The sequence below is a fragment of the Dermacentor albipictus genome, chromosome 10 (genome assembly GCF_038994185.2).
Source record: "Dermacentor albipictus isolate Rhodes 1998 colony chromosome 10, USDA_Dalb.pri_finalv2, whole genome shotgun sequence".
NCBI lineage: Eukaryota > Metazoa > Arthropoda > Arachnida > Ixodida > Ixodidae > Dermacentor > Dermacentor albipictus.
In genome coordinates, this window is record NC_091830.1 from 60,960,104 (window position 1) to 60,980,036 (window position 19,933).

The 19,933-nt window shown below is 50.4% G+C and overlaps 1 protein-coding gene across 2 annotated transcripts in view; it reads right to left on the reverse strand.

Annotated features, from left to right (window-relative positions):
* LOC135912132 (acetylcholinesterase-like) overlaps positions 1-12,024 on the reverse strand; it is a 55,029-nt gene extending 43,005 nt beyond the window's left edge. For both annotated transcript variants that reach the window (XM_065444521.1, XM_070528127.1), the window contains exons 1-2: positions 11,878-12,024; positions 2,118-2,270 (exon numbers count right to left, since the gene is read on the reverse strand). In XM_065444521.1, the coding sequence (XP_065300593.1) occupies positions 2,118-2,270; positions 11,878-11,973 (249 nt within the window). In that variant the 5' untranslated portion in view covers positions 11,974-12,024. The remainder of the gene's footprint in view (positions 1-2,117; positions 2,271-11,877) is intronic.
* Positions 12,025-19,933: the final 7,909 nt, after the last annotated feature.

Genomic DNA, 19,933 nt, shown 5'->3' on the forward strand with positions numbered 1-19,933 from the left:
GTCCCTCCGTTCGTAATGAATGAGCATTTCTGTTCCACACGTAACATTAAAACTGAAACTTCCAGTTCAAAAAATTTATCCTGTCGCGATTTCAGTACTTTCTTTTTTCATTTTTATTTCGCTTTACAGACGGACAATCATAGCCTCTTAGGGACGCCTCTAATTAGCATACAAGCGCTAATAACAGCGTAATCTTTTGAAGAAGTCATGAAGATGAACAGTTCATTTGTGCACATTTCTGTTAGGCGCCATAATGACAACTTTTCTATATGCAAAATAGATGTTCAGGCTGGATTGAATACTAATGAGGTGCCTTGTACCAAGAGTTAACAACACTGAAAACATCGTCCACTCATAGAGGAAACGCAATGAACAGCTCCTCGAACCCTAACTGTGAGTAATCCACTTGTAGACATCAGCGCCAGTGCTTCACATGTATAGGCCACATTTTTGTGTGTTATTGCCACCTGGGAAATCACTCAGGCCAGTCTTTGAAGACTAACCACACTGTCCACGCCCTCTGACGCATGAGAGGCTGACAGGCGACACGAAGTTCAAGGCTTTAATAATTTGTTGCAAGCGGTTTTCTATATAGCCGTACATGATCGCCGCCATCTCCAAACTACTTACTGGCTGCGGGGGTACTTCCGCACATTTCCAACTGCTAAAATTTATCTGTCTCGCTATTTAAAAAAAAGAGTATTGCAAGCTTGCGGCGAGTTGAACGGAAAAATTTTTGCCTTCTTCCTTCGAAGCATTTCCTTAAGTGGCATTGTGCCAACTGTAAATCCTGAAGATATTCCCTATTCGAACAACCATTGAATGCTTCCTGCAAGCCTTCACAGCGCAGCGATTCTATGACTGCTGGTATCTGAACTGAATCTTCGGCCTTTTCGTATTCTCTCAATCCTTCACGGTTGTTTATAGGCTTTCCTAGGGTTGGTGAATTTTTACGCTAGATTTCTTTCCCAAACAGCCACGACCTTAGAACCGCTCTACAAGCTCCTCAGAAAATGGAATGGACAAAAGAGTGTGAAACCAGCTTTCAGAAATACAAGCTGCTCCTGAACGAGGACTCAGTGCTAGCTTTGTGCGATGGAAACAAACCACTGCGCCTGACATGTGACGCATCGGCACACGGCCTTGGAGCGGTGCTCGCGCACACCGAAGGTCGCGGCGAGAGACCTATGGCATTCGCGTCACGCACGCTTACAGCGGCCGAAAGAAACTATGGACAAATTGAGCGCGAAGCACTAGCCATTATCTTTGGCCTTAAAAAGTTTCATAAGTGCTTGTTCGGTCGGCAGTTCGAGATGGTGCCTGACTGAGATAGCCACTGACGCAGTTGTTTGATTCAAAGAGACACAGCAGTCAAGTAGCGACAGCTAGAGTGCATCCTCAAGTACAAGAAGGGCCAACAAGTGGGCCACGCAGATGGCTTATCGAGGCTTCCGTTGGAAACAACTACGGGGGAAGAGCAAGTAATAATATTATTTTCGCCCCTATCAGAGGTTCCCTTACAGCCCAAGAAGTGGTTGAAGAAACAAGCAGGGATGAGTTTCTGAGAGCGGTAGTGGACATGGCCTCAAGAAACAGAAGAGCAATATCGTCCGTATTTTAATCGTCGACACGAGTTACTGTATAAATCACACCATTACAGTATAAGTAGCCTACCCAAGCAGGGTGGCTGTTCAGATATTACGTGATGTACTGGCCAGTCGTCGTCAACAAACCTCGTAAACTGTCGTCTCATTAATAGTTCACACATTTCTCGATAATCCCATCAATGACCCTAACCAGACTTACACTGAATATACCTTTTTAACGCCTTCCTCATCCAGAATTGATTGAAATGAGGGGGTATTTTCATTCTGCGCACTGCACACCCTCTGGTTGTGAATTGCGGCTCGTTTCCGATTTTTTTTTACTTATTTCGGACGGTCGCAGAAACAGCCGTTTTACTAGGACAGTCGGCGCAGCCGCGTACTCTCCGTACTAGGCGCAAATTCTTTCTCGTCCTCCACGAATACAGAGGCGCCGATTCCCGTACGCGTCAAGGAATTGGTCAGATCTGCTGGAAGCAATTATTTCGCCTGAAAGGACCCGCGACTGAATACCTCCGGCTTCGGAGCCTCTAGCGAGGCCGCAGAGGAGCGTCGTCTCTTCGAGCGACGGCCCTTCTTCACGTCACTGCGCTCCTGGACTGCGCTGATCGTCGAGTGCTCCAATTCAGGCCTCTCCAGGTCAGCCGCCTTGTCCGTGCCGGCCGCCTGCATAGTGAAGTCTAGAGCCTGTAGGAACCTGGTCTGGTCGGGAATAATCGCGAGGATAAAAACATTCAAATCCGGCACCAAGGCGAGAACTTAAGAAAAAATAATTCGAGGCTTTTGCGAATTGGCGAGGTAGCAGCAGTGGCATACGACACGAGCGCAGCCTCTTCTTTTTTAGTACTTGGGTGTCTGCATCACAAAGACAAAAAACTATGCACTATGGTTATCGGGGCAGGAACGTAGATAAGACGTGTATGTGGAGAGAGAAGCACGGCACATATGTAAATCCAATGTAGGGTGGCCCGTGCTCGCGGCTTCCTGGAAGACCAACAGACGGGCTTCCGGTGCCGGCGGTGCACTGCGGACTCCATCGCTGACATGGTGTCCACCCTGGAGGACGCCAAGGCTGGTGGGGACCTCGTGATGCTCTTGCTGATCGACGTACAGGGTGCCTTCGACAGCCTCCCTCACGCAGTTGTCCAGCAGGGCCTGGACCTCCTCGGCATCTGCGGCAACCTGCGGGAGTTCCTCTCGTCGTTCCTGCACAACCGCACCCTCAGGGTTCGTGCGGGTCAATCGAAGAGCACCCCCCGTCCAGTCGCTGCAGGCGTGCCATAGGGCTCAGTGGTTAGCCCCTTCCTTTTCAACCTGGCCATGACACGGTTGCCTGCTGCCCTGCTAATCGACCGTCACTTCCCCGTGCAGTCCTCAATATACGCGGACGACATCACCCTATGGGTGCGGGGACCACCGCAACACATCCGCAAGGCACGTGCGGCCATGCAGAGAGCCCTGGACACTGCGGCTGCCTACTTGTGCAGCATCGGCCTTACCATCTCGGCCAGGAAGACCGAGGCCTTGCTACTGCACCCCAGAGCTTCAGCCCACCGCTCAGCTGGCCGGCTGCGGTTGGAGGGCGTCCAGATCCCATGGAACAAGGCAGTCACCTACCTAGGGCTGCGCATTGACCATCGGCTAAACTGGCTGCCGGCTACCAAGGCCCTGTGCGCCCAGGCGCTTCGCGTCCGCAAGGCTATCTCACAGCTCCTTGCCCGTGGACAGGGCTGTACCACCAGGTGGGCTCTGCAGCTATTTGATGCTGCAGTCACTTCACGTCTACTGTATGCCCTCTCTCTTTTGGCGCTGCTCCCACCCCACCTGCGGAAACTGGAGCTACAGCATCGGTCAGCAATACGGCTCTGTCTTGGCGTTCCCCGAACCTCACAAGTGGCCGCCACTTTGGCTGAGGCAGGTGCCTTGCCCCTGTCATTACTCTTCCTACAACAGGGGCTACGACTCATTGATCGCCTACACCATGCCGCAGATGGTCAAGCACTCCTGACCCCGCCTACGCTCCCGGCCAGCATCACACATGGGACGGCTGTGTGGCCTCTATAAGGAGGTCATAGGGGACACGCCTGCAAATGCTGTACAGCCTCGCCCACCACATCGACCACCAATCCCTATCTCTACGGAGCTGCCAGGTGTCTCGAAGAACCGTTCCCCAACATGTGCCCTACAGCAGACGGCAGCCTCTCTCCTTCAAGAGAGACTTGGGGACTACCTTCACATCTTCGTCGATAGATCCGTGATACCGGAGACTGGCTCATCCACAGCAGCCTGCGTTGCACCGGCCCTACGAAAGAGCAAGGTGAGCCGTCTCCCGGGGCACGCAAGTTCTACCGCAGCAGAGTTAGCAGGACTCCACCTTGCTGTGGACCTACTTGCAGAGGAGCTACCAGCGACCCCGGCAGCCATCTTCTGCCACTCCAAGGCGGTGATGTTCTGCCTGCAGAACCCTGACATGGCTAGCCTGGGGGTAGCGCTACTCTCCTCAATACTGACGGCCCTTCAGGACGCAGGATGCTCAGTATCTCTGCATTGGCTACCGGCACACGTGGGGATTCCGGGCAGTGAAGAGGCGGACACTCTGGCAAAAAGTGGCCACCACTCAAGCGTCCCCCTCAGCCCTGCTGTAACGGCCGCAGACTTCTCTAGGCACAGGCTGCGCCGGCACATCATCGCCTGCCACTCGGACAAACGGGTATCCCTGGGCCGGCCTCCACGGCCTCTTCCACAGTACGGCCTCCTACGAAGGGATGCCTCGTTGCTACTCCGACTGCGAGTTGGCTGCTACTGGACGGCAACCCGCCGGCACCGCCTTGGGAAAGGCACCTCGCCAGCCTGTGCCTCCTGTGGTGAACCAGAAACTCTGGAGCACCTGCTGATGGCCTTCCCTGCTCACCTGCAGCACCGCGGTCGACTTCTGCAAGAGTTCCACCGCCTGGGGCTCCCATGTTCACGACAGGAAGATATCTTATTCCCCTGTCGTAATCAGCTACCAGCCTTCCTAAGTGTCGTCGAGTACCTCGACTCGTCAGGGCTCTCGGCGAGACTATAGGACATTTCTACAAAGACGGATGGCCTAACAGCCATCCCACCACCTCGGGCTTCCTGATCGGCCACTACATCGCTTCCATCTCTACGAACCTCAACCTTTCCCCCTCCTACCATCTCTCTCTTTTAACCCCATCCCCTACACCCTGCTGGCGCTGAGCCGTGCTCCCGCATGGGTTACAGAAAATAGCGCTAGCCTTTTCTCCTTCCCCCCAAGAACCACTTCTCTCAATGTAGGGATTCTATACAACTTGTGTCGCAGTGACACATTCTTTCCGGGGACTTGTAAAGAGCGTGTGCATGTTCAGTGGTGCGTACCGGGTTGTGTGCACCCAGTGACGAAGCTGTATGCTATAGAGCACACAGCAGTCAGTGGCAAGCTGACTGTTTGGGCGCATACCCAGTGAACCGAATTGCCTACGTTTATGCACAACATCTCCGACGAGTAGACGACGCACTAGCACTTAAAACATGGGGAGAGCCAATGAAGCTCTATTTTAACCCTTTGAGGCGCCACTTGCAATTATGCACAGAAAAAAATCTTTTTATATATGAACATTCTTTTTGCGACCTAAGAAACACAAAACCATCGAATTCTTGAAAGCTATCATGAAACTTTATTATTTGCAACATCGTACACAACTGTGTACACAGCGCCTCGGTGGTCACAAAATTCACTTGTGGAATGCGAGGAAGCAATTTCTCTCTTTCGTCAGGCACAGTGGCCTGACATTTCATGCAGAATATCCGAGCGCCTCGTGTGCACTTCTCGAGCTTGCACCTAATTCGCACCTTCTGGTCGCGGGATTCGGGCCAATGGTCAAAGGAGTCATAGTGCGCATCGGTGCAAGGAAGCGATATTCTTGCTTTCTTGCCCTATCTTTGGTTGTGGTGCTTGGATCTCTGCAAGAGAAGGCCTTCCACGCTTTTTCTCGGGTAGTACCGACTTACTTAATGCTTCGGCAGCTTGCAAGCAAAAATTCATCAAATATAGGAGTTCAGCTCTAGGCAGCGTTTGATTGTCGTGGTGGTAGTCCAGCAAAGAATTGCAGGTACCCAGGTTCACAAAAGGAAAAAGCGCTCTCAATGTCCACTTCAGCTTGCGTTTCCCCTGCAGCAGCATCTTCCTCTTCTGTGAGGTTGGTGAACGCAGCTGCAACGCAGGCGTCGGTCGCTTCACACGTGGCTTCTTCTTCGTCACTCGCCGCAGGTCGTCGCACTGCAGCAGGAAAACGCCTCCCTACGGCAGCAGCTCACTGCACAAACCGCTACACTTGCGGCACAGAAGACCCAAATTGAATCCTTCCAAGCCCAACTACGAGCTCTTGAGGAGAAGCTTGAGGCAGCCATCACGCTCCCATCATGTCTGCCCTCCTCAATCGCCTCCTCCTCTGACATGGATGTTCAGACTTGCGAAGGAGGCACTAGCAAACGCCGCAGACCCAACACCCCTCCTGCATCTCTCCACTTTTCCGAAGAGGTCCAGGCAGCCATCAAGACGACCCTGGTGGACCTAGAAAAACGGCTGGAGAGCCGTTTCACCTCGATATACCAGCTTCTCACGGCACAACAAGAAGCCCTCAATGCCATGCGCACCGACCTCACTGCCTATCCCCCCGCCATGTCCTTCCAATCTCTCCAAGAGACGGTGGATAGCCTTCAAGCTTCCATGCTCGCAACCATCCGAGCCAAGCCACCGCTCCACGTCCGCACCACCTCATCCTCTGCCGCCCGACCCTCGCAAGCACCAGCCGAGGCAATACCTCTTTCTTCCGCTACTAATCATGGCTGACCGCTCTGTCGTCACCGTTTGGCAGTGGAACTGCCGTGGTTTTCGCCCCAAGCGTAACCACCTCCTTCTACACCTTCAACAACTGGACCCCTCGGTCTCTCCTGACGTCATCGTTCTACAGGAGACTCACGCCACCACTTCCCTCTCGGGTTACGTCGCCCATGACCAAGTAGCTCATCACCCTCTGCCCCATCCCGTCACGGCCATCCTCACTCGGCGGACGCTCACGGTCAATCGAGCCGATCTGCCCTTCCCTACGGTCCACCATGTCTTTATCGAGGTCCTACCTCAGCGACGTGAAGACCCCTCTCTTTTTATTCTTAATGTTTATACCCCCCCACGCGTCACCAAAGACCTGTCGCTCGTTGCTCTGCTCCGTGCCGCTGCAGCGAGAGCAGCCAAATCCCCCCTCCTCGTTCTCGGTGACTTCAACGTCAGGCATCCGGACTGGGGTTACTCCAAGGCCGATGGCCCCGGCGCGAGGCTGTGGCAGCTCGCACACGACCTCCACCTCTCCCTGCTCACCGACCCCACGCAACCCACGCGCATCGGCAACAGCGTGTGCCGCGACACCACTCCGGACCTCAGCTTTTGCCGTTACGTGCACGACGCGCGCTGGTCCAATACACATCAGTCCCTGGGCAGCGACCACTACGTCCTCGCCATCCAAGCCCGTACCTCCCCGTGCAAGCCGCGCCCACACACGACCCGCTATACGGATTGGGATGCGTTCCGAGCCCGCCGGCTGCACTCTGCCACCGAGGACATCGAGGACCTTTCGATGTGGACCGACCAGCTACTGGCGGGCCTCGACGGGGTCACCGCCTCGATCCCCACCACGGAGGACCATCCGGCAATTGACTCTCGCCTTGCCCACCTCTTAGCCGCTCGCACGAGCCTCACCAACCGTTGGCATAAGCAACGTCACAACCGTCGCCTGCGCCGCCGCATCGCATACCTCGATCGCGAGATCGAGCATCACACAACTGTGCTCGCTCGCCAACAGTGGGAGCAGCTTTGCTCAGGGATCTCCGGTCAGTTGGGCTGCAAGCAATCGTGGCATCTCCTCCGCCACCTCCTCGACCCTGCTTCCGCCAAGTCAGTCGCTCGGCAACAATTACAACGCATTGTCCGGGCCTACCCCGGCGACACACCGTCGCTGATAGCAGACCTGGCCGCCAAATACCTCCAGCTGACACCCCCTGGCACCTCTTCTCCCCCTCTCGCGTCCTACTCCGGGGCCCCCAACCCCGAACTAGATGCCGATATCACGGAAGCTGAAGTCTACGCGGCGCTACACAAGCTCCGCACCACCTCTGCCCCCGGTCCAGATCGCATTCCCAACAAACTACTCCGAAATCTTGATGCCCCTTCGGTCCTTGCCCTCACTTCGTTCCTGAATGAGTGCTGGCGCTCCGGCAACCTCCCCCAGTCGTGGAAACACGCTCGCGTGGCTTTCATCCCGAAGCCGGGCAAGAAACTCACAATCGAGAACCTCCGGCCCATCTCACTCACATCGTGCGTCGGCAAGCTCATGGAGCACGTCGTCCTAGCTCGCTTGCAAACGTACACCGACGCTCACCACCTCCTTCCCCACACCATGATTGGTTTCCGCCCCCACCTCTCCACACAAGACGTCCTCTTGCAACTCCACCACGACCTTCTCGATCCGCCCACCTTCTCGGACACTAAGGCTCTCCTTAGCCTCGACCTTCACAAGGCGTTCGACAACGTCTCCCATTCGGCTATTCTTACCGAACTCGCCACCATCAACCCCGGCTCTCGCACCTACCACTACATTCGCTCCTTCCTCACGGCCCGCACGGCCGAAATCATCGTGGGAGATCTCTCGTCTCCCACGTATGCGCTTGGATCTCGTGGTACCCCTCAGGGCGCTGTCTTGTCGCCTTTCCTTTTTAATCTCGCCCTTCGCTCACTTCCCGACAAGCTCGACCGTATCCCCGATCTCAAACACACCCTGTACGCGGACGACGTAACTCTTTGGGTCACGTCTGGCTCCGACGGGCACATTGAGCAGACGTTGCAACGCGCAACTGACGTCGTTACAAGTCACGTGCACGCGGCCGGTCTCGCTTGCTCGGCGGCCAAATCGGCCCTCCTCCTCATGCGGCCCCCCGACCGGCGTCGCCACAAGACGCCTCACCCCACCATCACGATTCACGCCAATTCCACTCCCGTTCCCGTCGTCTCGCATCTCCGGGTGCTCGGGCTGATAGTACAGTCAAACCGCCATAATGCTCACACCATCGACCAGCTCTCGCTTTCGGTTCAGCAAACCGCGCGCATGCTTGCTCGTGTCCGAGCGCGGCGCATGGGCATGCGCGAACACGATCTCCTCCGCCTAGTGGACACTTTCGTCGTTTCCCGTCTCACGTACGGCCTTCCTTATACTCGTCTTCTGAAATCGGAACGCGACAAGGTCGACGTCCTCATCCGCCGTGCATACAAGACTGCTCTCGGCCTTCCCCCCAACGCGTCCACGGCACGTCTCCTCCGCCTGGGAGTCCACAACACGCTCGACGAACTGATCGAAGCTCACCGCACCGCTCAGGTGCAACGCCTTCATCGTTCGCCGACCGGTCGCTACATCCTCTCTTCCATCGGTCATGACACCTCTTCTCACCCGCCAGACCTGGTCTCACTACCGCATGCTCTTCGGGCAGCCTTTTCTATCAAGCCGCTACCCAAGAATATGCTCCCGGGACACCACGACGCCCGTCGCCAAGCCCGTGCGGCCATGCTTCACGCCAAGTACGCCGACCACCCGGCCATCGCCTACGTGGATGCGGCCAGATACGCCTCGCCCGGGGACGCCTTCGCAGTCGTCTCCGTCTCGCCCTCCTCGGTACCCTCGGCACCCTCGGGGCCGACAATCACGGCCGCCACCGTTCGAACGCCCTACGTCGTCGAGGCTGAGGAGGCAGCCATCGCTTTAGCCGCCACCTCGACCAACGCCAGCGTCATACTCTCCGACTCCAAGCACGCCATCTCCAATTTCGCCCGAGGTCTCGTCTCGCCTTCCACCTTACGGCTCCTTCGCCCACTTCTACTGGAAAACGAGCCGTGTCACATTGAACTGGTCTGGGTCCCCGCCCACTCGGGTCACCCCGGCAACGAGTCGGCTCACCAACACGCTCGAGGATTCGTCGACCGAGCGGTGGGCCCCTCCGCGTTGGACGCCCCGGTGCCGGAGCCCCTGGTCACCTACCACGACATTACCCAGCACTATCGCCTCGAACGGTACGCCTACCCACCTCCACATGGCAGTCTTCCCAAGCGGTCCGAGATCGCCTGGCGTCGCCTCCAGACCCGCACCTTTCCGTGCCCCCTAGTGTATTCGCACATCCACCCTGGTGTCATTGATCCACGCTGCTGCCTGTGCGGCGACGTTGCCTCCTTGAACCACATCCTCTGGGGCTGCCCGGAAGATCCCCCGCCCGCCGACCTCGTCTCGCCACCCCCCACCGACGAACAATGGGAGGCTCTTCTCTCCAGCACCGACCGAGACATCCAAACACGGGTCCTGGCACGAGCTGAAGACTCCATCGTGAAGCACAACCTGGAAGCCTACGTAGCTTAGCCTCCCTTATCCCTTACCCCTTCTAATAATAAAGTTGACACTCACTCACTCACTCACTCTTCGTCACTTTCCCCGACGTCTCAAACATTTATCAGCAATGAGCTCCAAAAGCCTTTCAGCTGTCTTTTGGGTTTTCTTATGCTTGTTTGCACTGTAGAAAGAAGAACGACGAATGGCCAAAAAACCTGGAAAGAAAATCAAAGCAACTCTCAGCGTTCTTTATTTCTGCAGCGACCACGGCACTTTGTACACAATCGTGTACACATGTGCGTGCGAGCGTTAGCGTTCGGTCATCTCCTCAGAATGGATGAAATTATCACTCCTCGGTACTTCATATGATGCACAAGCGCGTCTAATTTTTTTTCGCTTGCCACAATAAAAAAAAACGGCTCTAAAAAAATAAGAACTTGACTCACCGCTCTTTGCTGCTCCAGCATCCGCCATTTCTTGTTTTAATATGAACATCTTCACCGAAATGCGACAGATGGCGCCAAAATGCACATGGTTGTCAGTTTATAGTTTGGGAATGCGCTAAAGCCAACCTAATAGAAAAGTGCGCACCCTAAACGTGAAAAAAAACACCAGAAATACAATGTACACAATTGTGTAGAAGGCGCCTTAAAGGGTTAATATAGAACAGATTCCGTCCAAAAAAAAGGTGACATGACGTCATGAATCGGAGTGAAAACGCCTTGTGCTATCTTCGTGGTGTTGGATTAGTTAGCTGTGCCAGTAGTGACGTCTTGCTTTCCGTCGCAGCCGAGCGCGCGCGGAGCAGTTTTTCTCCGGCTGCGAAATGGTTAGACCACGCGTCATACATGCTCCTGAGGAGCAAGCAGCTTTCGATCAGCAACGCCGAGAGCAGAAGCGAGAGCAAGCTCGTCTACGCCGTGCCGATGCTGTAGCCCGGGCACAAGAACAGGATCGTGCATTCGATCGCAAGCAGCAACTGTGTACCGGGAATCCTGTAGCCTAACAAGACGTCGTTTAGTGAAACGTCCGGATTAACCCAGTGATAAACACCATGGCCGCACGTGTCAGCATCGCTGGTGAACCATCTGCATGGAGTGCTTGGGCCGTGATCTTTTACTGCCATTCTTCTTTCCCACTATCCCTCGTCATAGAAACTATGCCAAGAGACATTAAACGACAGCGCTCAATTTCTTTTGAGCCTTTGTTTTATAGCCAGCCGCCGCCGACAACGACTGCACGTGACGTCACCCTACTAACATGTTAAAACTAACCTGCCGATGATGATAAGGCCGCCTTTAACCAACACAGGTTTTTTTCGAAACGTAGACCAGCCTTTTTGCGACATCTTATCCCTGTTTGCGACTTTTATACCAAAATGTGCCTTAAGTATTCTAAGACTAATCGCATTGGTAATTTGTTGAATATGATCAATTTTAAGGGTTGCAATGCCTCCTGAAGCCAAAAATACGAACTTTCAACAATATGCATATCCGCCCACCATCAGTCCCACGCGGGCAGAACTGCGATACTTGCGGCTTTCTTTAACCTTAGCGCCAGAGTTCTCTCCGGTATTTCTTGCAGGAGACTAAATGCGTGCATCTAGGCCACGCGCATCCTACTCATGTTCTAATCGTTGTAGGGCAGGTAATACGGCACGGTCATAAAAGGTACACGAGAGAACACACAGCGCTGGTGTGCCTTCTATGTTCGTGTCGTCAAGCCTGCACTACAGCAAATTGCACGATGGCCTACCAACAAGCTCGTAGAGCTAGCCGCACCCTGCTGAACACGTGACTTGTCACGCCCAATCATCGCGGCACAACGTGTATATGATTGCACATTACCTGCGCCTGCTGAGCATCGATTACGGCGGAACTGCTCTTCCTCGAGCGACGGCCCTTCTTGACTCGGCTTCCCTCCTGAATGGTACTGGTTTCCATGTTGTCCCTGTTAGGCTGGCCGAGATGTGGGGCCGGTTCGGAGGTCGCCGTGTTTTGTTCACTCACCTGCGTCGTGCGCGAGCGCCAAGTACCGCCACCATCAGACTTAGCGCTGACAATGATAATACAGTTACTGCCTTTTTAACAAACATGGGCTCTGAGGCACAAACAATGATATGGAAGGAAGACGCATTAACCTAGCACAATCAGCGTAAACCGGTAAGAAACCTCAAGCAGGCCGCAGGAGAATAAGAAACGCGCCTAAACTCAAAGCCCAAACGCCATTCCACTAGAAGGAAAATTAGAACATCATTATCATTACTTCTGGTCATGCAGAAAAGATTGGAAGCAAGAAAGAACAATTAAATATTGTTTCTCGCGAGAAACAATGGTATCTCTTGCGAGGGAGTTTTTAGCGTTTCTGTATACTTCCTACGGCACACTCTTCAAAAATTCGCGGCAGAACCCATCGCACGATGAATGTCGAGGTTGATGCGATTAGCATTAAAGCTGCGAACCATAGTCATGACACGCTCACGGCACGCTTCTCGGTAAATATGGTCATGCATATTGAGCAACAAAATCCCAATAAAGAAGGGCGTCAGGCAGGGAGATAGGATCTCTTCAATGCTATTCACAGCTTGTTTACAGAAGGTATTCAGAGACCTGGATAGGGAAGAATTGGGGATAAGAGTTAATGGAGAATACCTTAGTAACTCGTGGTTCGCTGATGATATTGCCTTGCTTAGTAACTCAGGGGACCCATTGCAATGCATGCTCACTGACCTGGAGAGGCAAATCAGAAGGGTGGGTCTGAAAATTAATCTGCAGAAAACTAAAGTAATGTTTAACAGTCTCGGAAGAGAACAGCAGTTTACGATAGGTGGCGAGGCACACCAAGCGGTAAGGGAATACATCTACTTAGGGCAGGTAGTGACCGCGGATCCGGATCATGAGACGGAAATAATCAGAAGAATAAGAATGGGCTGGGGTGCGTTTGGCAGGCATTCTCAAATCATGAACAGCAGGTTGCCACTATCCCTCAAGAGGAAAGTGTATAACAGCTGTGTGTTACCAGTACTCACCTATGGGGCAGAAACCTGGAGGCTTACGAAAAGGGTTCTGCTGAAATTGAGGACGACGCAATGAGCTATGGAAAGAAGAATGATGGGTGTAACGTTAAGGGATAAGAAAAGAGCAGATTGGGTGAGGGAAGAAATGCGAGTTAATGACATCTTAGTTGAAATCAAGGAAAAGAAATGGGCATGGGCTGGACATGTATGGTGGAGGGAAGATAACCGATGGTCATTGAGGGTTACGGACTGGATTCCAAGAGAAGGGAAGCGGAGCTGGGGGCGGCAGAAAGTTAGGTGGGTGGTTGAGATTAAGAAGTTTGCAGGGACAACATGGCCACAATCAGCACATATCCGGGGTAGTTGGAGAAGTATGGGAGAGGCCTTTGCCCTGCAGTGGGCGTAACCAGGTTGATGATGATGATGATTGAGTACCAAAAGGTTCTGCTGTAATATTCAATGTTCCAGCAGCAACAACTCGATTTGGACGAGTTGCTTCATCTTGCGTAAAACTGAAAGCAGCGCGAAGAATACGAGGACAGGAATCGAAAACAAACGGGACAGGACGTACTGTTGAGAAGTTGTATAAGCTTGCTGCATTGCCAAAGCAGGAGATAACTGTTTTAGCACAGCATCACTTAGCCTTGGAAAATTTTAGATAATTTTTCTAAATAAGCACCTCTACTTGCAGGCAGCAGGCATGCCTTTCAACCTTTCTGGCTATTCTTGGTGTGTTTTATACGTTATAGAAGCTGGTTGTTCTTTAAATAAATTTTCCAGTTGGCAGTAGAGCGCTCGTCCTGATGTGTTAATTGTCTTCGATTCCTGTCCTCATCTACTTCGCGTTGCTTCAAGCTTATTTCAAGGCTCCTTCCTTAGCAGACAGTGGGGGGTGGCAAATTCAGTGAAAAAATTCTTGAAATGAAGACTAAGTGATCGACTGAATTAAATAATTAATAAATTAATAAAAAAATTATTGATAGTTGGAAATATGGCGCGATAAATGTCGATGTTATAGCGATTAGCCTTATAACGCTGCGGATACAATACTCCTTTATTGGCTACCACCCGTGAGGTGCAAATTCAGCGAAATAAATACGGAAGAATTAATTACCTAAACCAAAAATTAACAATAAGGTAACTAATTGTTTAATTATTACAAGCTGATAGGGCACTAGTCTTCACCTCGGCATTCGGCGTCTGGTTGCTGCTGCGCTTTTTGGAAGAGCGGCTCCGCTTAGATTGCCTGGAACGCTGCGATGAAGAGCTCGATGATTGGTCGGGCTCCTGGCGCTCCATTTTAGAAAGGGGTTGGTACGGTACGGGAACACGGGCGGACGCTCTTCGTGATCTCTGGTAGACTGAAAGAAACGACAGCGGATTAGTCTCGGTGCGGACCTTAAATTCATTGTCTACTCTGTCACCGTCGTCCCTAATCTGATGCCTCAATGCCTCGCACTGGCTAGTAGGGCACAACGAAAAATATTCGGCGAAATGGTACCTGTCCTGTCGTCAGTGAACTTCGCTCGGTTGCACCTAAAATAACGGCCTTGCAGCCCGCCACCATTCGTCGTTTTCTTCTCCGTGCGAGCTCGCGGATGATGATGATGATGAAGAAGCCTCGATGAGTGGCACGAACCCACCGTGGGCTATATGCCACGAACCTGGCAGTAATATGATGATGATAATACTGATGATGATGATGATGATGTCCTTGATGAGTTTGGCGCTTACCCACTGACGGTGATTGGCCAAGAGTCAGAGAGACTTTGCTTATGTGTTCAGAAAATGGAGGTAAAATCTATGATTTTGTTGCATAAATTTAAGCGAGGAAAAATCAAAACGGTTCAGTAGACTGTCTTGTTATGAAGAGGAAAAAAAATTATCTGTAATATGGAAATCAGGCAGTAGAGCAGGGATGAAAAGAATAATACGGTCATCAATGAAATCGGTTTGATTCAATAATAAATTTTTCTAAGGCGAAGCACACATTTCTGTGCGAGTACCCAAGCACAAACGCTCCGAAAGACAGCAGTACCGGAGCGTTCAATGGCAGGCCGAGCTGTCGCACTGTAATTTCTAATGTCATTTTCCTCATGGAGGAGAAACGCCGGCATTCCAGTAAGTAGTGCTAAATCGTCTCTAATGCGTTATTACGAGCGCCGTTGCACGTGGAGCGGAAATCTTTCTCTTTTCCTATATCATCACCATGGGAAAAGCAAGAAGTGGCAGTTTGGCGCGGAAGGCGGCGCCTTGATGGTGTTAGCCAAGGATTAGACAATTACAGGAAGTAATGCTCTTTGTTTTTTTTTTCGGCCACGTAAACTGCAGTAAACATTCGCTTTGCTGCCTCAATCAACGAGCATGGGGTCAACCGAGCACAGAAATGTATGAGCTATCTCGCTAGACGACCGCGAGCACTCGCTGTGACAACCCCGGCGTCGTGAAGAGCGCCGGCAACGGCCAGCGAACGTTTCGTGCTCCTGCTCGCTTCACAGCGTGTCGGAGACTCAGATTACGCGACCTCCAAAACTGTAGGCGTACGAGAGTACAGAGCACACGAAACCATCGGTCATCTCGGCTCGGCCTTGACCTTTGCACCCGCTGCACGTTACCGCCACGATAAGGCGAGCTCAGGTCACGTGTGCACTCAGCCGCGCGGACAGTCGTGCGGAGATTGTTGGGCTGGAGGAGAAGCATGCTCCCCAACCACGGCGTACGTGATCACCTGACGTCCAACACTGGTTGCGTGGGAACACGGCGATCATCGAGCCACCATTCTTCTTTGACTCACTCTCGCACGCTTTTCTCTCTCACCTGCCGCATACGGCAAGTGGCCGGCTCATTATATCACCCGGACTTTATACGGAATGTCACAGCAACGCCGACGACGGCAAAAATTCACCTGGAGTGTCCGTATAACTAATTGCTACGGCAATAGCTATAATAATCAAGCATGCTGCCAGTGCAACGGTTTTGTTGATGCGCGACAACGTTTATAGATACTTTTTAAAAGTATTTGTAAACGTTGGGATGCGCCAGAGGGAAACGACACCCTCCTTGTCGTTTGCTATGCGCTCGACGAGCGCAAGACTTTCCCTGTAGGCGCTAACGCAAACCAACAGCGCTTAAATTTATTTTTGCAGATTGTTTTCTGCTTTCGGATGTTGTTTTCAACAACCTTCGCCTTCTAATTTTCTTGTCGTACTCGCATGTGTGCAACACATTTGTGTGAAAACTAATATTTTTCTGTTCAGGATGCGTGAGCCAGCACGCATGGCGCGTGGCTACTTTGTTTCGGTCAAACATAAGTAGGCAGAAAAGTGTTGTTTATTCACTGCTTTCATAAGCAACATATGGCATTCATACACAACACAAAAGCAGAGCTGGTCGAGTATATCATTATTTAGTACAAATGGGCGAATTCTGTACTACGATCATACATACATAAGACAGCTTCCTACAATTTCTCATAGACAGTAAATGGCTGCAGAGGCCATGTATGTTTGCTTTGCACAACGCAGCTCTACCAAAGTTTCGTCACAACAGTTATTCGTAATTATTAAACACATTATCAAGAGCAGCTTATCCGCATCTTTCGCATACCAGTAAAAACAACTTCCCTTTTTTTCCCCACAACGGGTATATTGCTAGTCCAAAAAACATGCTATATTTATTGAATTTTCTGCATAGCTTTCCTTGCGCTAATGCGCCGGTAATTATTTCGCAAATTATAATGAAAAGGTCTGTAGTTCTTTTTCATATATTGTTTTGTTTCACGATACATGTAACACCAGTAGAGCTTCATTCAGAGCGGTCGCATTGCTAATAAGGTATCATTACGAAATTCCTCACGAGCATATTGCAGACGCTTAAAATTTTTAATGCACTTAGTTTGTGCTATCACCATCTACGCATAAATGCCACACTTCCAAGACAACTAACAAGTGGCACCGAATGTTTTTGTCGATGGACAGCAAATGCAGGGGAGGTAAGGGAGAAAGGAAAGGCAGGGAGGTTAACCAGACTCAGTCCAGCTTGCTACCGTACAGGTGGGGAGGGTGAGAGGGAAGTGAAACATAAAGAAAGAATATACAAAGAAACGTTTCTGAATATATATAGCACGGGTTTGATTCCTCACTGCGCCAGATATATTTTAATGGTGAGTTGGGCACTGTTGGAGGGCACAGTGTGCCTCTATTCAGTGATGTTATGTATTAGTGCGACTAGGTTACTGCGATCACATCTGGAACCAGAGAGCTCCCTACCGAGGCCCTCATAGTGTCCTTGCTGAGGTCGTCGCTTGTTGAAGACGTCAACTCAATGTCGGTCATACCCAGAAGGCAGAACTAGATGGAACCATTGCTTGCAAAACTGATTCAAGGACTACGACAAAAATAGCTTTTTCCTGTTTTTCAAAAAGGCATTATGAATGTCTTTGTCTTGTAGAACTAGAAAAGTGCTGTAAAATGTAGCTGTAGGGAATTAACTTTTTTATGGAGGGTACGGCGTAATATCAAGATGGGCAAAAAAATGTTTATTTTTCCATGATTTGTAGTTTATAGTGGAAAGGTATGCGAAAGAGTAAATTTATCGTACTGAAATCATTTTTCACGAAATGTCTAAAACATGTTTTCACTTAAAAGACTACTAAGTGTTGAGTAGTTTGTGTTGTGAGCCAATCAGTGGAGAGGTCTGAACATGAGCGTTACTCGCATGTGACGTGCTTTGTTACATGTATACAGGAATTGAAGACTAGTGTTAACTACTGTATTTTGTAAGAAAGCATTCCAAATGAATGTGAAGTGCCATAGGAGATGTATCGTCTATGGGATTTTTTCCCTAAGGCATATAAATTCGGATCCATCCCGGTCCCTTCAAATAAAAGGGTTTGGAAGGGTACATTTCTAGTACTCAAGCTACATGTCCCTGCATTGTCCAGAACATGCTTTCACTCAGAACGTTGCAAAGTGTTCAGCTGGTTCTTCTGTTACCACAGTTCTGGCCTAGTAGTTTAAGCATCCGCCTCGGATGTGGGAGGTATGGGGTTCTAACCCCTGTGCCACCGCGTGCTCATGGATGATGCAATGGGTACAAGCTTTCCCCTGGCCTGGTGCAGGGATTCGCTAGGGTTAAATGCTTGGAAATCAGGTCTTTAACCACTCCTTGTGTAAATAAGACTAATGCTTGGAATGGGACTCTCTCACCAAAGGCATCCTTGCGCCATAATATTGAACTCATAAGGTGGTTCCGTTGTGGTCTAGTCAGTGGCCAGGTGTGAACAATTTGTCACTCACTTGTGTACCGTTTCTTTTTCCTTTTCAAACCTCTACTGTTTTCAAGCGTTTCATAAAGCACAACCAAGGCTATTGCGAAATGAGTGTTGGTTGTAAAATGTATAGTGCTCATGTACATAGTTGTTCAGGACTATCGTTAACACCTGTATTTTGGAAAACAAGACATTCCAAATGAATCTGAAGCATCTTACGAGATGAATTATGTATGACGTTTTTCTAAATAATGCACGTAAATGAACATTTTCATTCATGCCTAGCACCCAATGCTTATGCAGCCTTCCTGAAGTCACTTGTGTTCTCACGCTGCTACTTCTGAATAGTTTCCTGTGGGTATAATTTTCATTAGCTAACTACATGGTCTCAGTAGTTGTGCTGCAAATGGGGCAACTGTTGCTTCTAGGAAGACCCAATTACACAGTCCCTGAGGGCGCCAAATGAGCCAGATACGCAAGTGCTAAGGCACCCTTATCTCAATTTCGTTTCAGTAGCATATCATGAATGCTGGCTTTGCCAGTGCGTGACATGACCCTGCTCGGGTTGTTTTATGTCGCTACAAGGTTGCTTCATTCTTTTTCAAAGTAACTCTTGTACCATTATTTATGGTTGCCATTGTATCGTAATTGTACCATCCTAATGGTCGTAATTATAATTTCATCATTGAGCAGGACCGCTAAAAACAGTGTTATATCGGTATCTATTTTCTGCCAGTGTGTGATATACTGAAGTCAGTACTTTAGTCAATAAAGACAATTGGTAGAAGTGGGTCATCATTAAGAAATGTATTTTCTCGGCCCAAGGGCAGTACAAATATCACTGCAGTCGTCATAGGGCCAGTCTGTAATGTGTCCCATCTCGATTACGCATAGTGAAAAAGTATAACGTTTAAAGTATAATGTATAATGAGAAATTATATAATTTTACGCTTGTGTTTCCTCCTCTTTGAACAGCTGACATTGAGATGGCCGGAAAGTCGATAACATTCAGTCAGTACTTCGCCTTTCATGTCAAGGCAAGAAGTGTTCTAACTTCGAGGGCTGTCTCGACATGAATTCGCATTTTGTATGTATTAGTGCATCCAGAATCGTCTCTCCGCAGTCTGCCCCTTAGGCGCTACTCAACCACAAGTCTCAGACATGTTCTGTAGCTCATCGTGAACAGTCCCAATGGGTTCCAACGAGGAATGACCAAGTTAACATCCGATAGAGGGAGAGATATGTAAATGTTTTACTGTCTACTCTGTATGTATATATGTCTGTACACAGGTGTATTTTGTAATAGACTAATGAATGTTCGTTTGTCACAATAAAGGCACTGGGTCTTGGGCCTCTTCACTCGAGCCCAGCCTCACATATAGTTTGAAAGGAAAAATTAACACAAAGTCCATCTAATAGTGTGTGTCTCAAAGATGTCATGCCACAACACTAAGTCAACGCGAATAACAGTGAAAAGTTGAACCAGCAACATTATCGCATGGACTGCTAATAATAGAACTCCGCATAAAACACTTTTGTTACGTTGCCTGATGAATTATATGTTGACTGTTTATACCATCTAAGTGCCCAATGCAACTCAACCAAGATCCTATCTTGG